The sequence below is a fragment of the Phalangium opilio genome, unplaced genomic scaffold (assembly GCF_054372755.1).
Source record: "Phalangium opilio isolate 3A_F unplaced genomic scaffold, DU_Popi_V2 ptg000045l_1, whole genome shotgun sequence".
Classification (NCBI taxonomy): domain Eukaryota; kingdom Metazoa; phylum Arthropoda; class Arachnida; order Opiliones; family Phalangiidae; genus Phalangium; species Phalangium opilio.
Window position 1 is genome coordinate 5,148,714 of NW_028324168.1, and position 19,301 is coordinate 5,168,014.

The following is a 19,301-nucleotide window of genomic DNA, read 5'->3' on the forward strand; positions in this document are numbered from 1 at the left end:
TTTATCCGCCGTTTAAAAATGTCTATCACCAACAACAACAAAAGGAAAGGCCGAATACCCAACAACACGAGTAATAGGCCTAAGCCTACTCGTGCTAGGCCTAAAGGATTGGCAGAACGATCCATAGCCCTGGATGGAGTCTACAACAACGCCCGTTTCATGCATTCGGGTGCCAATTTCGTCGGATCCATCGTAAATATCCAGGTATTTGTCTATTTCTCTCGAATTTTATTAAATCTAAACACACACATCAAAGCATTACCCATTTTACATAAATTAATGCAGCTTAGGGGTTGAACGGGAACTAACCAACGTCTTTGTCCATTTATTAGGTGAAAAATGGAAACGTGTATGAAGGTGTTTTCAGCACATTCTCCCAAGATTTAGAAATAGTACTGGAAATGGTCAACTTAATAGAAAAGAATACTAATTTTGGAGATATATGCGTGGGTCATAGCTCCACTAATAATAGTATATTATCTACATTCAAAGTAGAAGATTGTGTAGCGGAAAAAATGATTTTTAAGTTATCCGACGTGGTAGCCCTTTGTGGCAATGGCATCGACTTAGACTATGCAACTAAGGATGGGTTCACTGATGGAGCCATTAGTAAAAATTATTCAGCAAGTTTAATGGCTGAAAGGGAGTTAGAACCTTGGGATGGAGCTAATGAAGAGCTTCAGACCACTAACAGCGCTAATTCCTTAGACGGAGAAGAGGAATCTAAAGGATGGGATGCTAATGAAATGTTTCGGTTAAATGCTGAGAAGTACAATGTAAAATCAACCTACGATAGCTCCTTGCAAGGTTACACAATTCCTTTAGAACCTAAGAATACTGACGAATACAAAAAGCAGGAAGCAAAAGCTAGCAAAATTGCCCAAGAAATTGAAAATAACCCTTCTTACAAACAAAGAATTAACATGGAAAACGGAGATGAAGAAGAACGTTTTAGCGCGGTTTTAAGACCGGTTGATAATGTTTCCAATCCAGCTGCTAGATTTGTACCTCATAAAAAGAATATACCTGGAAAGATGGTACCCAACCGAGCACCATTTGCACACCAGAATAAGCCGCCTAACCAGCAGCAAATGGGGAACATGAATTCTTCAATCACCCCAACTCATTCCTTCAACAAAAACAATTGTGTGCCTCAACCCCCAAATTCACTACCTATCATGCCCCAGGCCCAATTGAACTCGATTTCCAATAACAAGCCACATATGGGGGCTCTCCAGATGACCAGCCCGCCTCAACAGCACCAATTGCCACCACCCAATCAAGGTCCTCCTCCTCGACTAATGAATATGCAGCAACCTAGGACGCCACTAGGCCACGGTGGTCCTCCACCTCCCCCTCATCACGTAGTTTCTCCAGATTCCTTAAATAAAGACAGTATCTCTGATAAACACGACATACCTCAGGGTATGAGAGAGAATAAAAACAATTCAACGGATTACAGGGCTTTTCAAGATGAGAATTTAGCCCCCACACTTAATCAAACCCCTCCTGGTCCTGGAAAAAATGTAGATAATAGAAGGGAGGACTCAAACAAAGTAGCTAATTCGCGAGATGAAAGAGGAAGAGATCAACAAATAGCGGAGTTTAAAAAATTCAGTTCTGACTTTAAACTTACCGAAGATCATAGGCCAGTCAGAGAAGGTGGTGGAGGGCGAGAAGAATGTACCCCTCCTCCCGTTTCTACTCAACAGAAAGATAAAAATCCAGGAAATGAAGATGGCCAAGAAAATGACTGTACCACTCCTGATTCGGATGGAAGCAAAATAAAAAAATCTGTTCTTAATCCAAATGCAAAAGCTTTCACTCCTAGGGCGGTCCCAGCTGCCACACCACCTTCCGCTGTGTCTGTAGCCGCAACTTCAGTAATTCCTCCTAGACTGCACACCCAAAGCCCCGTGGTGGCTGTGCCTCAACATCAATTGGTACCTAATCTAGGTCAACCAATCTTCACCCCAATGGGGCCTCAATATGTAGTGTCTGGAACTCCAGTTAGCATGTCTCTGACCAGTTCTTTTCAACCGGCTAATATGAGTTCAGCTCATAGGTTTAGGAAACCGGGACCCATGGGTGTGCCCCAGCAAGACTTTGCGCCTTCGGTTCACGTAGCCGCCGCCACTGGCCAACCAATATTGACTCCAGGACTGCCCTCTCCCGCTCAGCTGGCAGTCCAATATAACCCCGCTCAGGGAATGATGGCTCCCTCGCCTCATCAAGCAACCATGGGATATCCGCAAATGATGTATAGATACCCAGCAATGGTGGGACCTCGCGTCGTTTCCCCCCAGCAAGTTGGAACTTATGGGGAGGTCTTCATGGCACCTCATCCTGGTCTACAAGGGCCCCATACTGTCTCAGTTAGCGCCGTACAATCCATGGTGCCTCAAGGAAACCAAGGGCCTCATTCTAACCCACAGACCCCTCAATCTCAAGGTCCTTGTACCCCTATGCATACCGCTCCTTCTCCGGTGCATCAGCAAGGTAATCAAACGCCTCACGGAACCCCTTCACAAACCCCAACACCATCTGGCCACGCGGCCCCATCAACGACTCCGCAGTCCGTCGTTTACCATCATCATCAAATGGCTCAGTCGATGCAAGGAGGTTTACACACTCCCCCTTCTACGCAAGCCATGCAAGCTATTCACGCTTCGCATATCAACCAGTCACACCCCCACGCCCACCCTCATAGTTTTGGTCCTACTCAACAAATAGTGCTTATGCACCAACCAGCTCACGGCCCTCACGCCGGGGCGCTGTCTTCGGGCCCGCATTCCCTCCAGGGGCACGCCATCCATGGCCAGGCCTCAAACCATCTAGGAAATCCGGGAGGACCTCATGTCTTACAACATCCTGGTCAAATCTCCGTGATACCCACAAGCTCCGGCATGGTCCATGCTCCAATGGGAGGACCATTCGGACCTCATCCTCATCAAGGCCGAGATAGAGGAAGGCAACACGCGGCTAACCGTTAATTAGAGCCTTTAAAATATTAAAAAAATAATAATTAAAATTAAGGAACTGTTAGATGATTGGGTTTACAATTTTTTTTATCTTGATAATTATAGTAAGCCCGCTAAGAAATGTTTCCTTTTCAGAGCAGAAAAGTTAAAATATTATCTAAGAACTGGAAAGAAAATTTTGAAATTCAAAAAAAAAAAAAAAACAAATTAAGCAGAAAACAAAATTTACAACAACAAAGTACCAAAAATTAAGAAATTATTTAAAAAATGAAACAATGATATGGCAGTTCTTCTAAAATAATGAGAATTATTATGTTTTTGTTCTTTTGAGAATGAACCGAATAGACTTGTATTGTTTTTTAAGTAAAAATAGGATCGCCTAACAACAACAACAAAATACGAAAAAAAAAAAATTAACATCAATATTGGTTATCGAAGAATAATTTACAGTGTCACCTAAATCAATGTATACATTATTCCGATTTCTGGAAACGTCAAAATCTTCTTTTCGCGCATGTTTTTTTCTATAATATAAGAAAATTTTGACATTTCTCGATTATTTAATATATTGGAGCAATGTTTAACATTGACAAAAAAAAATTATTGAAGTAATGAAAGAAAATTATGCAGTACGGCCCTCAAAAGCTGTATAGGAGCATTATTGACGAAATAAAAACTTCGTTATATATTATTTTATTTATGTAGTAGATAAATATACATAGAATCAATTCCAATCGCCAAATTCTCGCATTTTGGTAATTATAAACTTATTATTATATCATTTAGCCCGCGAACAAAAGAATCAACCGTCATATATATTTTTACACTGGCGTAACGCCATGGCGTAACGGCGTTACGGCCATGTTACGGCGTTCGCTCAGCAAGTAAGAAAAAAAAATGGTGACGTCACTGACGTGACGGAAGCAGGTAAACCAACCGGATGTCGTCATTTGGCCTATTTATATTCGTATTTCCAATTTAACCATGCGTGTGCTTCAAGTTTCGGCACCACTAATCATGAAAAATTTTAGTTTTAGTAAACGGAAATTTGTAATTAAGAATTTAAACCTTTCATTAAGTAAATTTCTAAACACGGTCGCCGCCGAGACCGAGACTAGAATCAACCAAGGCTTAAAAAATGACAGCAAAGTTCCGCAGCGGCATATCCCCGTCATGGTGAATGAAGTTTTAAACTTCATGCAACCCAAAGATGGACAAGTAATCATTGATGATGATGACAACTCATTAAACTTAAGTATTTATAATTAATAACACCTTCAGGTATTTGTTGACTTTACATTTGGAGCGGGGGGACATTCTAAAAGTATTTTGAATGCAAATCACAATGTTTCTTTATATGGACTCGATAGAGATCCTGTTGCACACAATTATGCTTTAAAAATTGCGGATGAATATGGGTAAACGTTTTAACTAATTATCTCCCGTTTAAAATAATTACTTAAAATCGTATTGGAATTTCCTTAAGGGGTCGATTGATCCCCCTTTTAGGGAGATTTAGTGAACTTCCCCAACTCCTAAACGAACAAGGGGTTGAAGAAAATAGTGTTGATGGGATGATATTAGATGCTGGTTGCTCTTCTATGCAATTTGAATCACCTGATAGAGGTTTTGCCCTTAGTTCTGACGCCCCCCTTGATATGAGAATGGATGGGGATAGATTTCCTAATCAAGCAACCGCAGCTGATGTTGTCAACTCATTAGATGCAATAGATTTGGCCAAAATATTTAAAACATACGGAGAAGAGAAAAAATCAAAGAAAATTGCGCAAGCAATCATAGATGCTCGATACATGATGATGGAAATTAGAACTACAAAACAATTAGCCAATTTAGTGGCTACAATCTATGGGAATGATTAGTAATTAATTACTTATAAGTTTACAGTGTTAATAAATATTTACTAATTGCCTTTTTATAGTAACTTGACAGATAAATTGAACCGTTTCTCACACCCTGCCACTAAAGTCTTCCAAGCTTTACGTATCTTCGTCAATAATGAAATGAATGAACTAAATTATGCCATGGATATTGCTGCGAAATATTTAAAACCAGGAACGGGAAAACTGGCAATTTTAACCTTTCACTCATTAGAAGATAGAATTGTTAAAAGACACGTAATGGGTGTGGATATTGAAGCTCCGAAGATGTATTCCTTCAAATACCATAACAGTGCTAAAGTTCATACACAAGAAGAATTAAATGAAATTATTAAACCCAAATTATGGAAACAACTTCATAAACACGTCATTACACCATCGGAAGAGGAGGTAATTATGAATCCGAGGAGTAGATCAGCCAAATTGAGACTAACTATTAAGTTATAGTATAAATATTGTATTATTTATGAAAGATTACGGCGTAACTATTAAGTTATAGTCAAAAAATTGTATGTTTTAAAGGGAGGGTGAAGTGGAAAATCAAGTGATTTTTTATCGATTCTTCTACTAATTATAAGATCAGTCTGCATAGTGAAACATTCAGGAAATACCAGCTCCGAATGATTTTAAAATTATTTCAAATTAGGTTCAGATTTTAAGGATAATTTTAAAGAAGGTCCTCCGACCAATCGCGTAACGCCCCGCCTTTTTGTTAACAAAATTCTCGTGGCACGCGCCATGCCTAAAGAAATTTATCACGAGATTTGATAAAATTCGCGCGCTACGTGATAATGGTGGCGCGAGACATGGAGCGTGCCACGAGAATTTTGTTAACAAAAAGGCAGGGCGTTTCGCGATTGGTCGGCAGTCCTTGTTTAAAATTATCCTTAAAATCTGAACCTAATTTGAATTTTAAAATCATTCGGAACTGGTATTTCCTGAATGTTTCACTATGCAGACTGGTCTTATAATTAGTAGAAGAATCGATAAAAAAATCACTTGATTTTCTACTTCACCCTCCCTTTAAGGCAAAAAGACACAAAAATACTTATTAAATACAATTTGACTTTTATTTGTCGTAATAACCATTTATTTATAAAAGTATATGACTTAGGAAAAAAATTAAATATATTTTTAACAAAAGCAAGATTCTAAAAGAAAAAAGACTGCATACATTGATAACTATTTAATTTAACAATGTTTAAATTAAAACAGCTTTTAATTTTAAGTTAATTAAATTAATCAACTTAATGAAGGAGCTTGGAGAGGAGAATTAACAAATTTCTCACTGGAAGAAGAAATGCCATTAGTCTGTTGCGGAAGATTATTTAGATTATCATTGTATGGAATGCCGGAGTTGGAGTTTGAGTTTAAGTTTAAAGGTTCTAAATTGGGATAAAAGTCCGTCAATTCTGCTAATAAATTTTCACTGGGAAGACTGGGTAGAATGTTAGTAGTTGGCCCAGGAATAATAATACTCCCTTTAGGTTCAGATCTCGAATTTTGGCTGTTGATTAATTTATTACTTATAACATCTGCTAGGATGCTGACTAGATAATTAATCACTCCTGTAATAAATTAATTAATTAAATGTTAGTTTAATTATTTATAACTTAAGAAGAGGGGGAGTTTTATTTATTTAATTAATTACCAGTTGTAGCAAATACTCCACCAACAATTCCTCCTAATCTAACTAAGAGATGCCAAAACAAAGAATTTTGTTCTTTAGTTACGGAAACTTTAATGGGGGATACGTCATATTTAAAATAGATTCCAGGGACTCCGTGACTACCAGCTCCATGGTTTATTGGACGATCCTAGTGTTAAATTTAATTTAATTCACATTAGTAATTGGTAACTTTATATTACAATTGTTATTCCAGTTGTTTTTGTTATACTTGTTCTGTAACAGAATATTGATAAGTGTTTATCCTTTCTCCGTCATTTATAATTTCTGTTGGTACTACTTTAATGTAGTATTGATACATGTGAAAATCTATTTAATAAATAGTTTTACATTCAGTGGTTTAGGTTAGGGAAAATTAATTATAATAATAATTAGTAGACTATACGTGTTGGGGCATTTTTCTCATCTCCTTCTAAAGGATCAAAGAGACCTTGATGACTTTCACCAAATGACAACCCATCAATTCTATGAGAAAAGTTGTAGTCTAAAATTTTTAATTTAGTTAGTGTGAAGTTAATTTAAGTTTTAATAGACTTAATTAAGACACTATTAGGGAGGTACCATTGTCTCTTAGAAACATTGAAATATGAGCATGGCCTGCTGGATGAGCTAAATGTCTAGAAACAAATTATTTCCTTTAGTTTTTAGTTGGTTTGTGTAATTAAATTTTTGGGGAAATTATTATTACTTTCCAGCCAATATATGGAAATTCCCGGAAACTTTGTTAACTATTAGGGTTCCATGTATTCTACAACCATCTGGAACTTTATTTGAAGCTAATTCTCTATTAATAAAGATGATATTTAGTTCAATTCATCTCTCTATTTAATCTCAATATTTCTACCCAGTGGGGAAGCCCTTAAGAAGTCCAACATAGCCTTCTTTCCAAAGTACATCTTGTACAGCGTGATATTGTTCTCTAATATACAAATTAAGCTTTTGCATTGTGTCCCAGTACACTCTTTGAGAGCCTGATAACTCGAATACAACATCTTGCTCATTTAGTTTGCCCTCAAATTTAGCATTTTGATTGGTGACATCCATGACATCAGCACCAATTGCTGTTTTAATACTTTGGGTAAGTTTTAAGTGTTTTAAATGACATTAAAATGGTGATTTTTACCATCACAGGGCATTGCTACAGTTACGTCTACGTTAATTTTAATTTTGCTATAAGTGAAAATGATATGGAGGGCTTATTAGCAATTTAATGATCTAATTTGGGGGTGGTTTGTTTACCTGTCAAAATCAGTATCAACATCATATTTGAATTTAACATTATAGGAGCTGTAATTTCGAATCTCTGAGATTGCGAGAATTATAATTAGAATATAGCCAATTATTGATACTGAAAATTAATCAATATGGAATTGAAACATCGCTTTAAAAAATTAATTTTTAATTGGATTTTACCAGTTCCCCCTGATGTAGTTGAAAAAGTGTAATTTTCAGGTACTTTAGGGAAAGCATCCAACTCTTTTACCGTTTTTAACGTTGAATTTCGTTTTCGTAACATTACGCTTAATTTAATTCTACTTTGATTAACTTTAAATACTAATTAAATTCATTCATTCTTTGATGTACTAAGGCTTAACGCAAACTAAGAAGCCATGGACGCGGCCATTTTGATTTTCACGACCGGCGTTCTTTTATGATTGGCTGAAAATGGAAGTGTTTTTTAATTGGTTAGAAAAATCAAATAGTCGCGTCGGCGTCGCACGAATAAGCGGGAGAAAGACGATGGAGGTTACGAGATTAAATATAATTTATACGAATTTTAAGGGAATATTGTCTATAAATAACAAGTTTTTACGACCTTTTCATCTGTTTGATTAACGATTTGCCCATCCCTGGTTAAAACTCGACTATTAAGAGAAATGTAAGTTTAAGCCTTGGTCAGACTTTTTTTTTAAGAGGGGGAGGGAGGCTAGGTTGGACTTATTTATTTATTTATTTGAGAAAGTTTGGTACAATAAGCCAGGAATGACTTGTGGCGACCATAAAACAAAAGACAAGGCACTTAAAATTGTAATAGTAAGACAGACTAGTAAAAGAACAATAAATGAGAGTATTTACAGAAATAGTTATTATCACAATAATTAGTATTTATAAATAATATAGAGCAATATAATTAAGTTGCTTTGCAAAACTAGTTATGCGGCTTGACATTTATAATGCTTAATAAGGGACTTTCGAAAAAGAATTCTATTGGTAATGGCCACAATCTCCGAAGGGAGGCAATTCCAGTGATTGATGATCGATTGTGTGAAATGGTTTTGGCGCAATAAAGTTTTAACACGAGGTTTTGCTAGTTTATATGAATGACCACGAGTGGTAGAGTGTGATGACAGCTCAAATAAGGGTTCAACATTTAAATCCAGGTTGTTGTTGAAAAAGTCATGAAGGAGGCATAGGTCATTAATAAGGTGGCGAATTTGAACATTGACTATTTTGAGGTTGTGAAGCCGCTGAGGCGCCCGAATTTTTTCCATTCCTTGTGTAAGCTTAGTAAATTGATTTTGAGCTTTTTGGAGCATCATTTGAGTACCGGTAGATGTTGGGGCCCATATGGTAGAGGCATAATCCAAGTTTGGTAGAATAAGAGCGTTATATAGGGTACGGATGAGTTTAGGAGAACGGCGCGCAAAATTACGTCTTACTAAGCCAGTGACGGAGTGGATTTTTTTACAAATTTTGTTCGTGTGAGCATTAAATTTGAGGTTTGGCTCCATCGTTATTCCTAGATCACGCTCTGAGATACTGTGGTGTAGAGGTTGATCATAAAGGTAGTAAGTGTACTTTGGATTAGAGCGACCCAAATGGAGTACAGCGCACTTGGCGACATTAAATTTAAGGCCATTGGTTGTAGCCCATTGTTCAACAGAATGGAGATCCGCCTGAAGTAGTATGGAGTCTGTGATACCACGAATAGCGTGGGATAACTTCGTGTCATCGGCAAATAACAGTACTTGGGCAGTCTTCACAACACTTGGGAGCGAATTTATAAGAATGTTAAACAGTAGTGGACCAAGAACGGAACCTTGCGGGACACCTTGATCTATAGTGGCCCAGGTGGAATGAGTCCCTTTGAGGACGACACGTTGGGTACGATTAGTGAGATAGTCACGAAGCCAGTTAAACGCCTGCCCTGTAATGCCCGCATCCATTATGGAAGCCAATAATCTGTCATGCGGGATAGAATCGAATGCTTTGGCGAGGTCTAGATATAGAACATCCACTGAATAGCCCTCGTCAAGCCAAGTGGTCCATTGGTTAGTTGCGAGGAGGAGATTAGTTGTGCAGGAGCGTTTTGATAAAAAACCATGTTGGGCCGAGGTAAAGTAGTTGACATTGTTTAGATGGGCAATTAGTTGTTTATGTACAAGTGATTCACTCAGTTTGGCAATTTGGTTAATGGAGCTGATTGGACGGTAATTAGACGGGTCATTTCTATTACCCTTTTTATGGATGGGTGTAACATTGGCTTGTTTCCATTGATCAGGTAAAAGTCCAGTATTGAATGAGTGGGAGATAAGAGTATGTAGGGGATGAGTGAGATGCACTGCTAAGTTTTTTAATATAAACGGGTGTAAGTTGTCAGAACCTGGCGATTTATTAGAATTGATGTGTTTTAAGAGTGAGAATACGTCAGAGTTAGTGCAGGTAAATTGGGTCAGTCCTACAGTTGATTGTGGGTAAGACAATGGGTCCGTATGGTTAGCAGAGGTGCTGGTAACCGTTGAAGCAAAGTAGGTATTTAGTAATGTAGCGTTTTCAAGTGGTGTTGTTGCATAGGTACCGTCATGGTTTAGTAGTTGTAGAACTGGAAAGCGAGATTTACGGTGTTTGTTGACGTGAGCGTAAAAGGCTTTGGAGTTGTGAGTGATTTGCTCTATTAGAATATTTTCCTGGTGACGCTTGAGTTTACGTAGATGGTTCGTATAAGCGTTTCTCGCTTTGCGATATTTTTCAAACTTAACGGCGACAACATTGACGGAAGCGTGGTAACGTTTAGATCTTAAATAAGAATTCCAGGCCCCAGATTTGAGTTTTTTTGATTTGGTAGTTCTGGTTTTTATGGTGGGCATTCGATTAGGTAAGCGAAAAGGCGTGAAGACGTCCTGATAATTAGCGATAAGAGAGTGGAATGAGTGCCAGGCTTGGTTGACATCAGATTGAGCGATTTGTAGCAGGACATCCCACTGTACGGGTTCCAGTTTGCTTGAGAATGATTTAAGGTCGCATTGAAAGTAGTTACGTAACAGCCTTTGGTGATATGGTGTAATAGTACAGTTAATTTTGAAAGTTATGATAGAATGATCACTTTGGCCAAGTGGGGAATGATTGGAGATATCATAAACAAGATTCTTCTCAGTGCTAAGGATGAGGTCTAGAAGACTATCATCACTAGTAAGACCACCAGCTCTTGTATTGTCAGTAATAAATTGTGATATAGCATGGGATAGTGTAAAGTCCAAAAAATCTTTTGCATAGCTCGTGGCACCAGGTAATGGAGTGAGAAGTGGCCAGTTTAACTTTGAGTAATTGAAGTCTCCCAGTAAGAGTAAGGTGGAGTTTAACTTGTCGTTATGTTTAAGTAGGGCTGTTATTAAGTGAAGAGTATCAGAGTGATTATTAAATGATGGAGAACGGTAGATGACACAAATCAGGAGTTGGGAGGTTGGGAGAGTTAGTAGGATTACATTTATGTAAAATCCCGTAAAATCAATATATTTGGTTCATATTTATAGAATTAAAATGCCTGGGAAAGTAAAAGTACGAATATTAGCGGGGAGAAACCTCCCTGTAATGGATAGAGCTAGTGACACCTCAGACGCGTTTGTGGAAGTGAAACTTGGCAATACAACTTATAAAACTGAAGTTTGTCGGAGATCCTTGAACCCTCAATGGAATTCTGAATGGTTCAAGTTTGAGGTTGATGATGAAGAGTTGCAAGACGAACCTTTACAAATCAGAATTATGGACTATGATACATACAGTGCTAATGACGCTATCGGGAAAGTTTACATTGATCTGAATCCACTGCTTAATAAAGAAACTGGACCAGTCATGTCGGGATGGTTTCCCATTTATGATACCATGCACGGTTTAAGAGGAGAGATACACGTCATGGTTAAAGTGGACTTATTCAGTGATTCAAACAAATACAGAGAATCATCTTGCGGAGTTCTGTTCTTTTATAGTCACGGTGTACCTCATTGTCATAGAGCCCAAGCTATATTAGGATTTGTTGAAGAATTGGTTGTTAATGATGATCCAGAATATCAATGGTAAGTTCAGAACAGATTAATTAATCATTTAAATAAGATTGAAGTTCTAATAGGCCTAGTTTTTGTTTCCTTTCTCCCTTATTGTAGGATTGACAAGATAAGAACTCCCAGAGCCTCAAATGAAGCCCGTCAAACTTTATTTTCTAAGTTATCTGGAGAGGTACAACGTAAAATTGGTCTTAAAGCCTTGGAACTTGGTGGAAACGCGGTCATTGGTTATCACCAGTGTTTTGATTTGGAAGGAGAGTCTGGTATAGTAGTTAGAGGAATTGGAACTGCTGTGACTTTAGTCCGTTTAGTCAATGAATCAAACCTCGCAACCTCACCTCCAAAGGAATCAACAAGAGAGTAAGTCCATAAAATTTCATTATTTCTTTTAAAATTATACTGTTAAGCTTATACCGGTACGCGTTAAAGTGATTAACAAAGTTAATTAATTGCTAAATGAATTATAAAATGACTCCCCCCCCCCTAATAAAAATAAAGTTCCCCAACCAAAAGCAAAAACTAAACAAAGGGATAGTAGCATTTTAATTAAGCTACCATTTATTTATTTTTTGGTATTTTTAAATGCCAGAAAATGTGAAGATTAAGTCTATTAAGTTAGTTTTAATGTTTGAAAATTTTAAAATATTTCAAAAACGGAAAATAAAATAGGTTGTAGTGACGTCACTATTAGGAGAATGACTATATAGTGGTGAGTGGTGACGTCACTGGCGTCATACCTTAAGCCTTGGCTTTTTAGCGAAATTTCCTACCTCAGACGATTCAGATTCAATTTTACTTATTTTTGGTAGTAAAGAAGGACAAATTTATAATTATAAATTAAATTCACCACAGTTAAGTCGGTTTCTCGGTCAAACGCAATTTATTTTCCTGAGTCACGTATTTTATAATGCGGGCGCAACCAGGGCTGGAAATAAGCACAGGACATTCTGGACAGTGTCCAATAAAATTTTAAAAATTCCCCATAATATTTTGAAAAACTAAGGGGGTCACTGGACATTTTGACCAATAAGTTTTGATAACTTGACCATGAAGATGCGACACTACTTATGCACACTCCTTTAGAAAATGTCATATAAATTTTTCGGTCAAAAAAGGGGACGGGGGGGGGGGTCGCATGTCCTATAAGATATTTTTCTTATTTCCGACCCTGTACATAACCGCCTAAACGGCGATCAGGGCTGTACCAAGGAGATTTTTATTAGTATTCAAGCTGGCAATCTTGCTTGACGTCACTAACCGGCCTGTATGGTTGAGTTGTCGCCAGATGTCTCTTTAATCGCAAAAATAAATGGCGCCCAAAACAAAATATATTCAAATTCAATGGAACCGTAGCCCACGTGCTCACGAACTCAAGCTGCTCGCGCTATAATGGATCCTAGCATTCTTTTTACGTTAAAAAAGTTTCAAAACAAAATAAAATGTTAAAAATTTTAATGCTACTACACCTTTAATTATTATTAAAATCTATAACGAACACAATAAAATTAAAATAGTTCAGGGTCATGCCAACCTTAAAATCCTGCGTGAAAATATAATACTTTGAAATAAATTTGTGAGAGACGGCGTTAAAATTTGCATGTTGAAGTGGTGCATGGAAGAAAATAATTAAAACGATATCCGTAATTGAACTGAATTGGAGGTGTTAATAGCTCTTGTGACATTCCCTCTTCTAATCCACCTAATGAAATTATATTGTCAAAACTCACCAATTAAGATGTTAAGACCTGTGTTGTCGTGGCTTGTAGTAAACTTAGAGTTTTCCCCCCGCCTCGAGGTCCATCTCTACTTACATAAGTCAATGATTTTGTAAGTTAACGTGTCATGCGGTTTGATTGTAAATTAATTGTTGTAAACTCGTTGTGTATTACTAAATAATTTTATACATATTGTCATCTTAAAGATAGATAATTGTTGAATATCTTACGTAGAGAGATGGATTTCTATTCTACGTTGGTTATATAGGCCTAGTGTTATGGGTGTTATTTTTACTTTTTCAGTTTATTCTGAGCTTGCGAGAGAAAAAAACCTCTTTTCTTCTTTTTCTATTTTTCCGTTTCTTCCTTTTGCAAAATATTTCCCTCCTGCCTCTTTCTTTTGTCTTTTTCGTTTGTTGGTTATATTTTCCATGTTGTGCCGGTGATGGTTTCTCTTCAGCGCTCCGTCTTTGAGGGGTTCTGGTTCGTCCCCGTCGCTTCTGCTCTGTCCTGCCCCAGTGTATCGTAAACGCACGTCTCCCTCGGCCTCGTTACGTCGTGTCCTTTCCACGGCCTCTCTATCCTCGTCCTCTCCACCCTCTCCCACCCTTAACCTTTCGGGAGGGCATCGTCAAAGTTGCGTTCTCGGACGCTCCAGGTCCCCTTCTCCGCTCAAATGGCTCCCGTGTTCTCCGCGCCCATTGCCAAAATGTCAGATATTTTCTTCGAATCGAATGCCCTCCCCTCCGTGTACCAGTCGTTGTCGAGTAGCGATAAAGACTCCCGATATTCAGTCGCAAGACGGTGGAGCTTTTAGAAGACAAAACAGTTTAAAATTAACGCAACAGCGTATTAAACGAGTCGTTTCTCAACCTTCCACCGCCACCACTTCCGCTTCTATTTCCTCAAATCGAAGTGTCCCCCAGAGTGGTTTGAAGAGAATTTGTTCCGATCCTCTTTGCCCCAGTAGGTCACCCGGGCTAGAAGATAACCCGCCTATCGCAGTGACAACTATCGCTACTACCGCCAATCTTCACGGACATATTTCGCCCGTCAATCCTGGCCCAATAACAAAGATGGCTCATTCACCCTCAAAGGGGAGCTTGGCTGTTCGAAGATTATCAGACCCTGACCTAAGCACGACTCCCAAAGGTCGGAAATCTTTTGAACCACGAAAATTAGGCAGGCGCCTAAGCCTGATTTTTGAAATTCCTCAGGGACAACTACGGCGAGTGGTTTACCCGGTGGTGGAAAATTAAGACCGCCTTTGAACAAGGATGGGTTGGATATGTTGGAGTATCCATTCATAACTATGAAGCAATTCCCACCTCACGTCATTCAACACATTGGGGGCGTTGTATCCTCACGTTCGGTCAAACTCTTAGATCAAATCAACAACCCTGATGACCCCGAAACGCGTGACGCTTGGTGGACTGAGATCAGGAAAGAGATTCGATCTCATACCAGAGCCTTGGGTTGTAATGTTGTCTTGGGATACTCCGAAGCTACGGATATAAGGTTGATTTGAGTTGGTTCCTCGAACAAACCACAATGATCTAAATGTTACAAAAACATTTTAGCGATGACGTATGCATCTTATCAGCCAGTGGTACCGCGGCTATTCTCTTACCAACAGTAGAGTATGATAATTCGTTCAATCCCGGTTCGAATCACGCACCAATGTTAGGTCTAGCTCTGACTTCTCGTCCCTCCACTGGGATGGATAGACGGGTTAGCAGCGGTTTGGTAGAATGCGAGAAAGATAAAGATTTAAAGGCCAAAGAAAGACCCTTAAGTGTCGATGTCAATCTAGCTAATCAAACGAGACATCCTTATGGGTCCGATTGGTAAGATTATAGTTTGACGCTGGATGGATGATGGAAGGGACAGATATCTCAATTTATGTCCGCATTAAATAGGTCCGATTATGACCAATCCAATAATAACGTCTGCAGTCTGTGCCATATTGCGTACAGCGAATCTAGCGTGCCTTTTTCAGCTAATCTAACTCAATGCGCCATATGCCGGCGGTCAAAAGTACCTGACGTTTTATTTATGACCATCGAACCCCCGCCCGGTATACCCATAACGGGTAAAGGGTGCTTTATTCAAGCTAGAGTTATAAGAACGAAAAAAGACAGTAAAGGAGAACAGAGCGCTAAAGATATCAGCGATAGCTTACCATTTTTGGAATACGAATTGCACAAACAACTTTTAGCCAAAATGAAAGTTAAGGGGATGAATGGATTGTTTGGACTTAATCTTAGCGTAGCTGTTGGCGAAAAAGTCATAATTGGAATAGCTGTAAGTTTAGTTAGTTAGTGGGTTTATGTGTTTGGACAGTTTTAATTGTAAGTATATACGCGTATAGTCCGGAACAAGCGCCTTCTTGACATCATTACCAGTACCTTCAGTTCCTAAGATAACTTCCGTAAAGGGCGCTGACCCGACAAAATTAGTTGACCTTCAGAAATTGGTACAAGACACTGTCAAAATTAATAAGGAGTGTTACGATTTGCGACCTCCAGTTATTGTAAGTTAGAAGCATAGGTTAATTGCAGCGATGGGTTTGGTTTTTAATGCAAATACCGCAATAAGGAGACGGTAGAAGAACACGTAAATGGTCGAACCGAAGATGGAGAGATGGTCATGATGGAGGAGTTAAACGAAATTGATTTTTCTTCGGGTAATAAGGACGCTTTTGTACTGGAAGTTGATGACAATGAAGTAGATATTGTTTCATTGTTGAGTGACCATAAACCACCACCTGGTTTTGAACTATGCAATACTGAAACGTTACCCGGAATGGCCGAAAGTTTTATATCTAATATACAGGTATATTTCCTTCGGGAAGTAAATCAGGGAGCCCAGGCGTCCTATAATTCCTATATTGTCCTATAACTTCGTGAAAGGTCCTATAATATCCTATATTTTTGACTTAGTTTGGGAAGTTTTTCGTATAGTCTAGCATCAAATTTATCAAAATTTAGCAGCTCTTTTATCGAGATCACATTTGACTAGATACTTTTGGCTGGGCTCCCATGGTCAATTGTGTTTGTTGTTTCTTTTTAATTAACGCTAATTGATGGTTTAAAACTTTCGAAAAGATGTTTACTAGAGTGTATCGCACAAAAATCTTGCCAAGTCATCATGCTAGCAGTAAATTTGCTCAACATTTCGAGTTTTTATTGCAGGTGACGATAATTTCTGTTTTGTGGTCAATAGAGTTAATTACTTAGTTGCTATTCTGAATCTTTTTTATATACTTATATACATAAACGTAATTCTAGAGCTTATTCGTTAAATTACGGAAATTGACCCCATGCTGCATAGCGGGCTTGCAATTTGAAATTGATCTGATTGATCAAGATGAACTACAAGTTAGTAGGGAAAATTATTGCAGCAACGCTTTACCTTTTAAAACAATTGCTTCTCGCTTCTGATTAAAAAAAATAAATAGGTCTATGTGAATGGCGTTGCAGTAGGTCTCGGCGAATCCGGTTTACTTTCTATTGCTAGTCAAAAAAGCAAAGCCAAACATAGTTAGTACCTTAATTCTAATTTAATTAGAATTCCGAGTTAGGTAGTTCAATTATCTTTTGGTAAATTAAAACAAATTATTTAAGATTCATTGCCAAGTGTCGGAACGGAATCCGAACCTGATTTATTATTTAATATGGATATGGAAAAAAGTGGAGAAATTTCCAAACCAAGTAAGCTTGGTTTTTTTTAAAGTTAAAGTTCGGGTTCTGGATAGCAGACGCCACTAAAGCAATGGCGAATGGCGCAGTAGGCCTTGATCGTTTTTAAGACTAATTAAATGCTAATTATCATCATATTGTAATAAGATTGTCATTTTAATATTTAATTCGTTTTATATTTGGGAAAAGTCCGTTCTTTAAAGGTTAAGGCAAGAAGTGACGTCTAGTTTATTAGGGAGAAGATATGAATAAATTCGCCACATTTCCTTCTTTATCTCCAGTCCAAACGTATAGTAGGTCCGGAGTTAATCCCCGCCGCCTCTAAATTACAACCAGCAGCTCATTGGTTCTTGAAAAGTCACGTCAGCGCGGCGACGCGAATGACGAAAATTACAGTCATATTTTCCGACTGAGGAGAGGCAGCGAAATAGCCCGGCGGCCTCCTTTTACGCCCCCCCCCTTGTATTTTGAAAGGGGGACTGGGACTATGGCGCGCGCGCGAATACTTAGACATCTTATACCTTCTCCCTAATAAACTAGATATCGCTTCTTGGTATAATGTTATGTTACCACCCGAACTTTAACTTCAAAAGCAGACGCGACTCGTGTTTGTTTTTGATTTTAAATATTTTTAAATTAGCTATGCCAAAAACTCAAATATCATTAAGTCAATCAGCGGAAGGAAGATTTCATTTTAACGTAATTTAATAATTATAATTATAATTAACTCTACTTGAGTTTTAATTATAATTTATTTGATTGGAAAATAAATTATAATTAACTCTACTTGAGTTTTAATTATAATTTATTTGATTGGAAAATAAACTAATTTAGAGCATACGTCGGGAACATTTTGGCATTGAACTAACGCCACTAACTTACGTTCCTGGAGGTAAAATTGAACATTATTTAGGAAATCTCGATTTCTTTTTCATTAGAGAAAGTACAAGCATTAGAGAGGTGAGTAATTTCGCTTTCTTTTAATTGTTTTTCGAGTTATTTCGGTCATTAAGAAGTTTAAATTATAGTCTGGTGGGTTAAGTGGATTCATACAAAGCTTCGTTACCGAAGTATTGGCTATAGTTAGAGCTCACGTCGCTGCTTTGGGTGGAAATGCCTTCTTGAGCTTTAAGATGACTAAATGTATATTAATGTACAATCCGCATAAGAATCAGGTCAGGAAAAATCTTTTTACAAGCGCAGTTGAGTAATTTCCATATCCTAAAACCTCCCGTTAATGATTAAAAGTGCTTTCTTTAAAAAACATCAAAATTACTTCAAAATAGGGCCAATGTTTAATTCAAGTCGCTGGCGATGCTGTTAGTGTTCAGTATTCTACAACTCAACATCTAACTGGTCTACCAGCTACCATTAATGATTAATAATTCATTAAATCGCTGTTAATCATTAAAAATAAGCCAAAAATCATGACTCATCAGGGTTTATAAGTCATGTTTTATAATCTTTTTAAGGATGGTTGTTTTTTGTTTTTTTTTTTTTTTATAGATACTAAAAATAACCCTAATTCCTCCCATTTTTTGGGGCCCGACTTCAATAGCTATTTATTAATTAAATATTTAAATTTAATTTAATTTAATTTGGAATCTCATCTCGCAACCTTATTAGTAGCTTTACAATGTTTATCATTGTAATTACGCTACGAAAAGTATTACCAAGCACCCAACGAATTTATAATTATATATTTATAACTTGGAAGGTTTACTTTAAATTAATTATACATTCCAAGTATTACGTTCCTATAATTAATTTGTTAGATTTGTTTTATCCTCCCAAATTATAATTAAATACTAATATTAATATTAGCGCAAATCAAATCAGCTATGCAATTATAAGATGATGAAATGTGTTCAGACTTAATGAACAGACGAAATAATGAAACAATTGTTCAAATAAAAATAATAATAATAATAATACAGCAACTTTTAATAAAAATATTAGTAATAAATAAATATTGAATTTTTAGTATCAAACAATTTTCTTTATTTTCAAAGTTTTTTCGAGTGATTCGAGACCGCCGTA

General features: G+C 37.4%; 4 protein-coding genes across 7 annotated transcripts; 3 read left to right on the forward strand and 1 right to left on the reverse strand.

Moving 5' to 3' along the window:
* Positions 1-18: 18 nt before the first annotated feature.
* Positions 19-3,677, forward strand: LOC149676979 (uncharacterized). Its single transcript, XM_089837923.1, has 2 exons — positions 19-204; positions 333-3,677. The coding sequence occupies exons 1-2, from the start codon at positions 19-21 to the stop codon at positions 2,991-2,993; spliced, it is 2,847 nt and encodes a 948-aa protein (XP_089694049.1). The 3' UTR covers positions 2,994-3,677.
* Positions 3,678-3,813: 136 nt separating this feature from the next.
* LOC149676980 (putative methyltransferase-like protein 15 homolog) lies at positions 3,814-5,951 on the forward strand. Its single transcript, XM_089837929.1, has 4 exons — positions 3,814-4,199; positions 4,263-4,399; positions 4,468-4,860; positions 4,921-5,951. The coding sequence occupies exons 1-4, from the start codon at positions 3,966-3,968 to the stop codon at positions 5,324-5,326; spliced, it is 1,170 nt and encodes a 389-aa protein (XP_089694055.1). The 5' UTR covers positions 3,814-3,965; the 3' UTR covers positions 5,327-5,951.
* Positions 5,924-8,215, reverse strand: LOC149676981 (endoplasmic reticulum-Golgi intermediate compartment protein 2). Its single transcript, XM_089837927.1, has 10 exons — positions 7,980-8,215; positions 7,806-7,914; positions 7,690-7,736; positions 7,411-7,627; positions 7,255-7,350; positions 7,128-7,183; positions 6,952-7,050; positions 6,778-6,875; positions 6,531-6,696; positions 5,924-6,447 (listed from the first exon to the last, which is right to left on the reverse strand). Exons 1-10 carry the CDS (start codon positions 8,080-8,082, stop codon positions 6,122-6,124), a joined length of 1,317 nt encoding a protein of 438 aa, XP_089694053.1. The 5' UTR covers positions 8,083-8,215; the 3' UTR covers positions 5,924-6,121.
* Positions 8,216-8,267: 52 nt separating this feature from the next.
* On the forward strand, positions 8,268-19,244 carry LOC149676982 (C2 domain-containing protein 5). Of its 4 annotated transcripts, none has more exons than XM_089837913.1 (17): positions 8,268-8,445; positions 11,318-11,857; positions 11,945-12,205; positions 14,528-14,712; positions 14,778-15,078; positions 15,141-15,407; positions 15,480-15,864; positions 15,932-16,093; positions 16,159-16,395; positions 16,668-16,754; positions 16,851-16,940; positions 17,021-17,102; positions 17,187-17,273; positions 17,902-17,960; positions 18,096-18,221; positions 18,290-18,463; positions 18,548-19,244. In XM_089837913.1, the coding sequence occupies exons 2-17, from the start codon at positions 11,325-11,327 to the stop codon at positions 18,641-18,643; spliced, it is 3,132 nt and encodes a 1,043-aa protein (XP_089694039.1). In that variant the 5' UTR covers positions 8,268-8,445; positions 11,318-11,324; the 3' UTR covers positions 18,644-19,244. The 4 variants fall into 4 exon arrangements, with proteins under 4 accessions (XP_089694039.1, XP_089694040.1, XP_089694041.1 ...); XM_089837914.1 differs by having other exon boundaries at positions 16,162-16,395; XM_089837915.1 differs by having other exon boundaries at positions 14,531-14,712.
* The last annotated feature ends 57 nt before the right edge of the window (positions 19,245-19,301 follow it).

Excerpts from the sequence above, each read along its gene's own strand:
- LOC149676979 (XM_089837923.1), top strand. The coding sequence starts at position 19 with ATGTCTATCACCAACAACAACAAAAGGAAAGGCCGAATACCCAACAAC. Across the intron at positions 205-332 it reads GATCCATCGTAAATATCCAG|GTGAAAAATGGAAACGTGTA; the intron begins GTATTTGTCTAT and ends TCCATTTATTAG.
- LOC149676980 (XM_089837929.1), top strand. The coding sequence starts at position 3,966 with ATGCGTGTGCTTCAAGTTTCGGCACCACTAATCATGAAAAATTTTAGT. Across the intron at positions 4,400-4,467 it reads AAAATTGCGGATGAATATGG|GGGTCGATTGATCCCCCTTT; the intron begins GTAAACGTTTTA and ends AATTTCCTTAAG. Across the intron at positions 4,861-4,920 it reads ACAATCTATGGGAATGATTA|TAACTTGACAGATAAATTGA; the intron begins GTAATTAATTAC and ends GCCTTTTTATAG.
- LOC149676981 (XM_089837927.1), bottom strand. The coding sequence starts at position 8,082 with ATGTTACGAAAACGAAATTCAACGTTAAAAACGGTAAAAGAGTTGGAT. Across the intron at positions 7,737-7,805 it reads GTTGATACTGATTTTGACAG|CAAAATTAAAATTAACGTAG; the intron begins GTAAACAAACCA and ends TTTCACTTATAG. Across the intron at positions 6,697-6,777 it reads AATATTCTGTTACAGAACAA|GATCGTCCAATAAACCATGG; the intron begins GTATAACAAAAA and ends ATTTAACACTAG.
- LOC149676982 (XM_089837913.1), top strand. The coding sequence starts at position 11,325 with ATGCCTGGGAAAGTAAAAGTACGAATATTAGCGGGGAGAAACCTCCCT. Across the intron at positions 17,103-17,186 it reads AAAAAGCAAAGCCAAACATA|ATTCATTGCCAAGTGTCGGA; the intron begins GTTAGTACCTTA and ends AAATTATTTAAG. Across the intron at positions 17,961-18,095 it reads AAGGAAGATTTCATTTTAAC|AGCATACGTCGGGAACATTT; the intron begins GTAATTTAATAA and ends AAACTAATTTAG.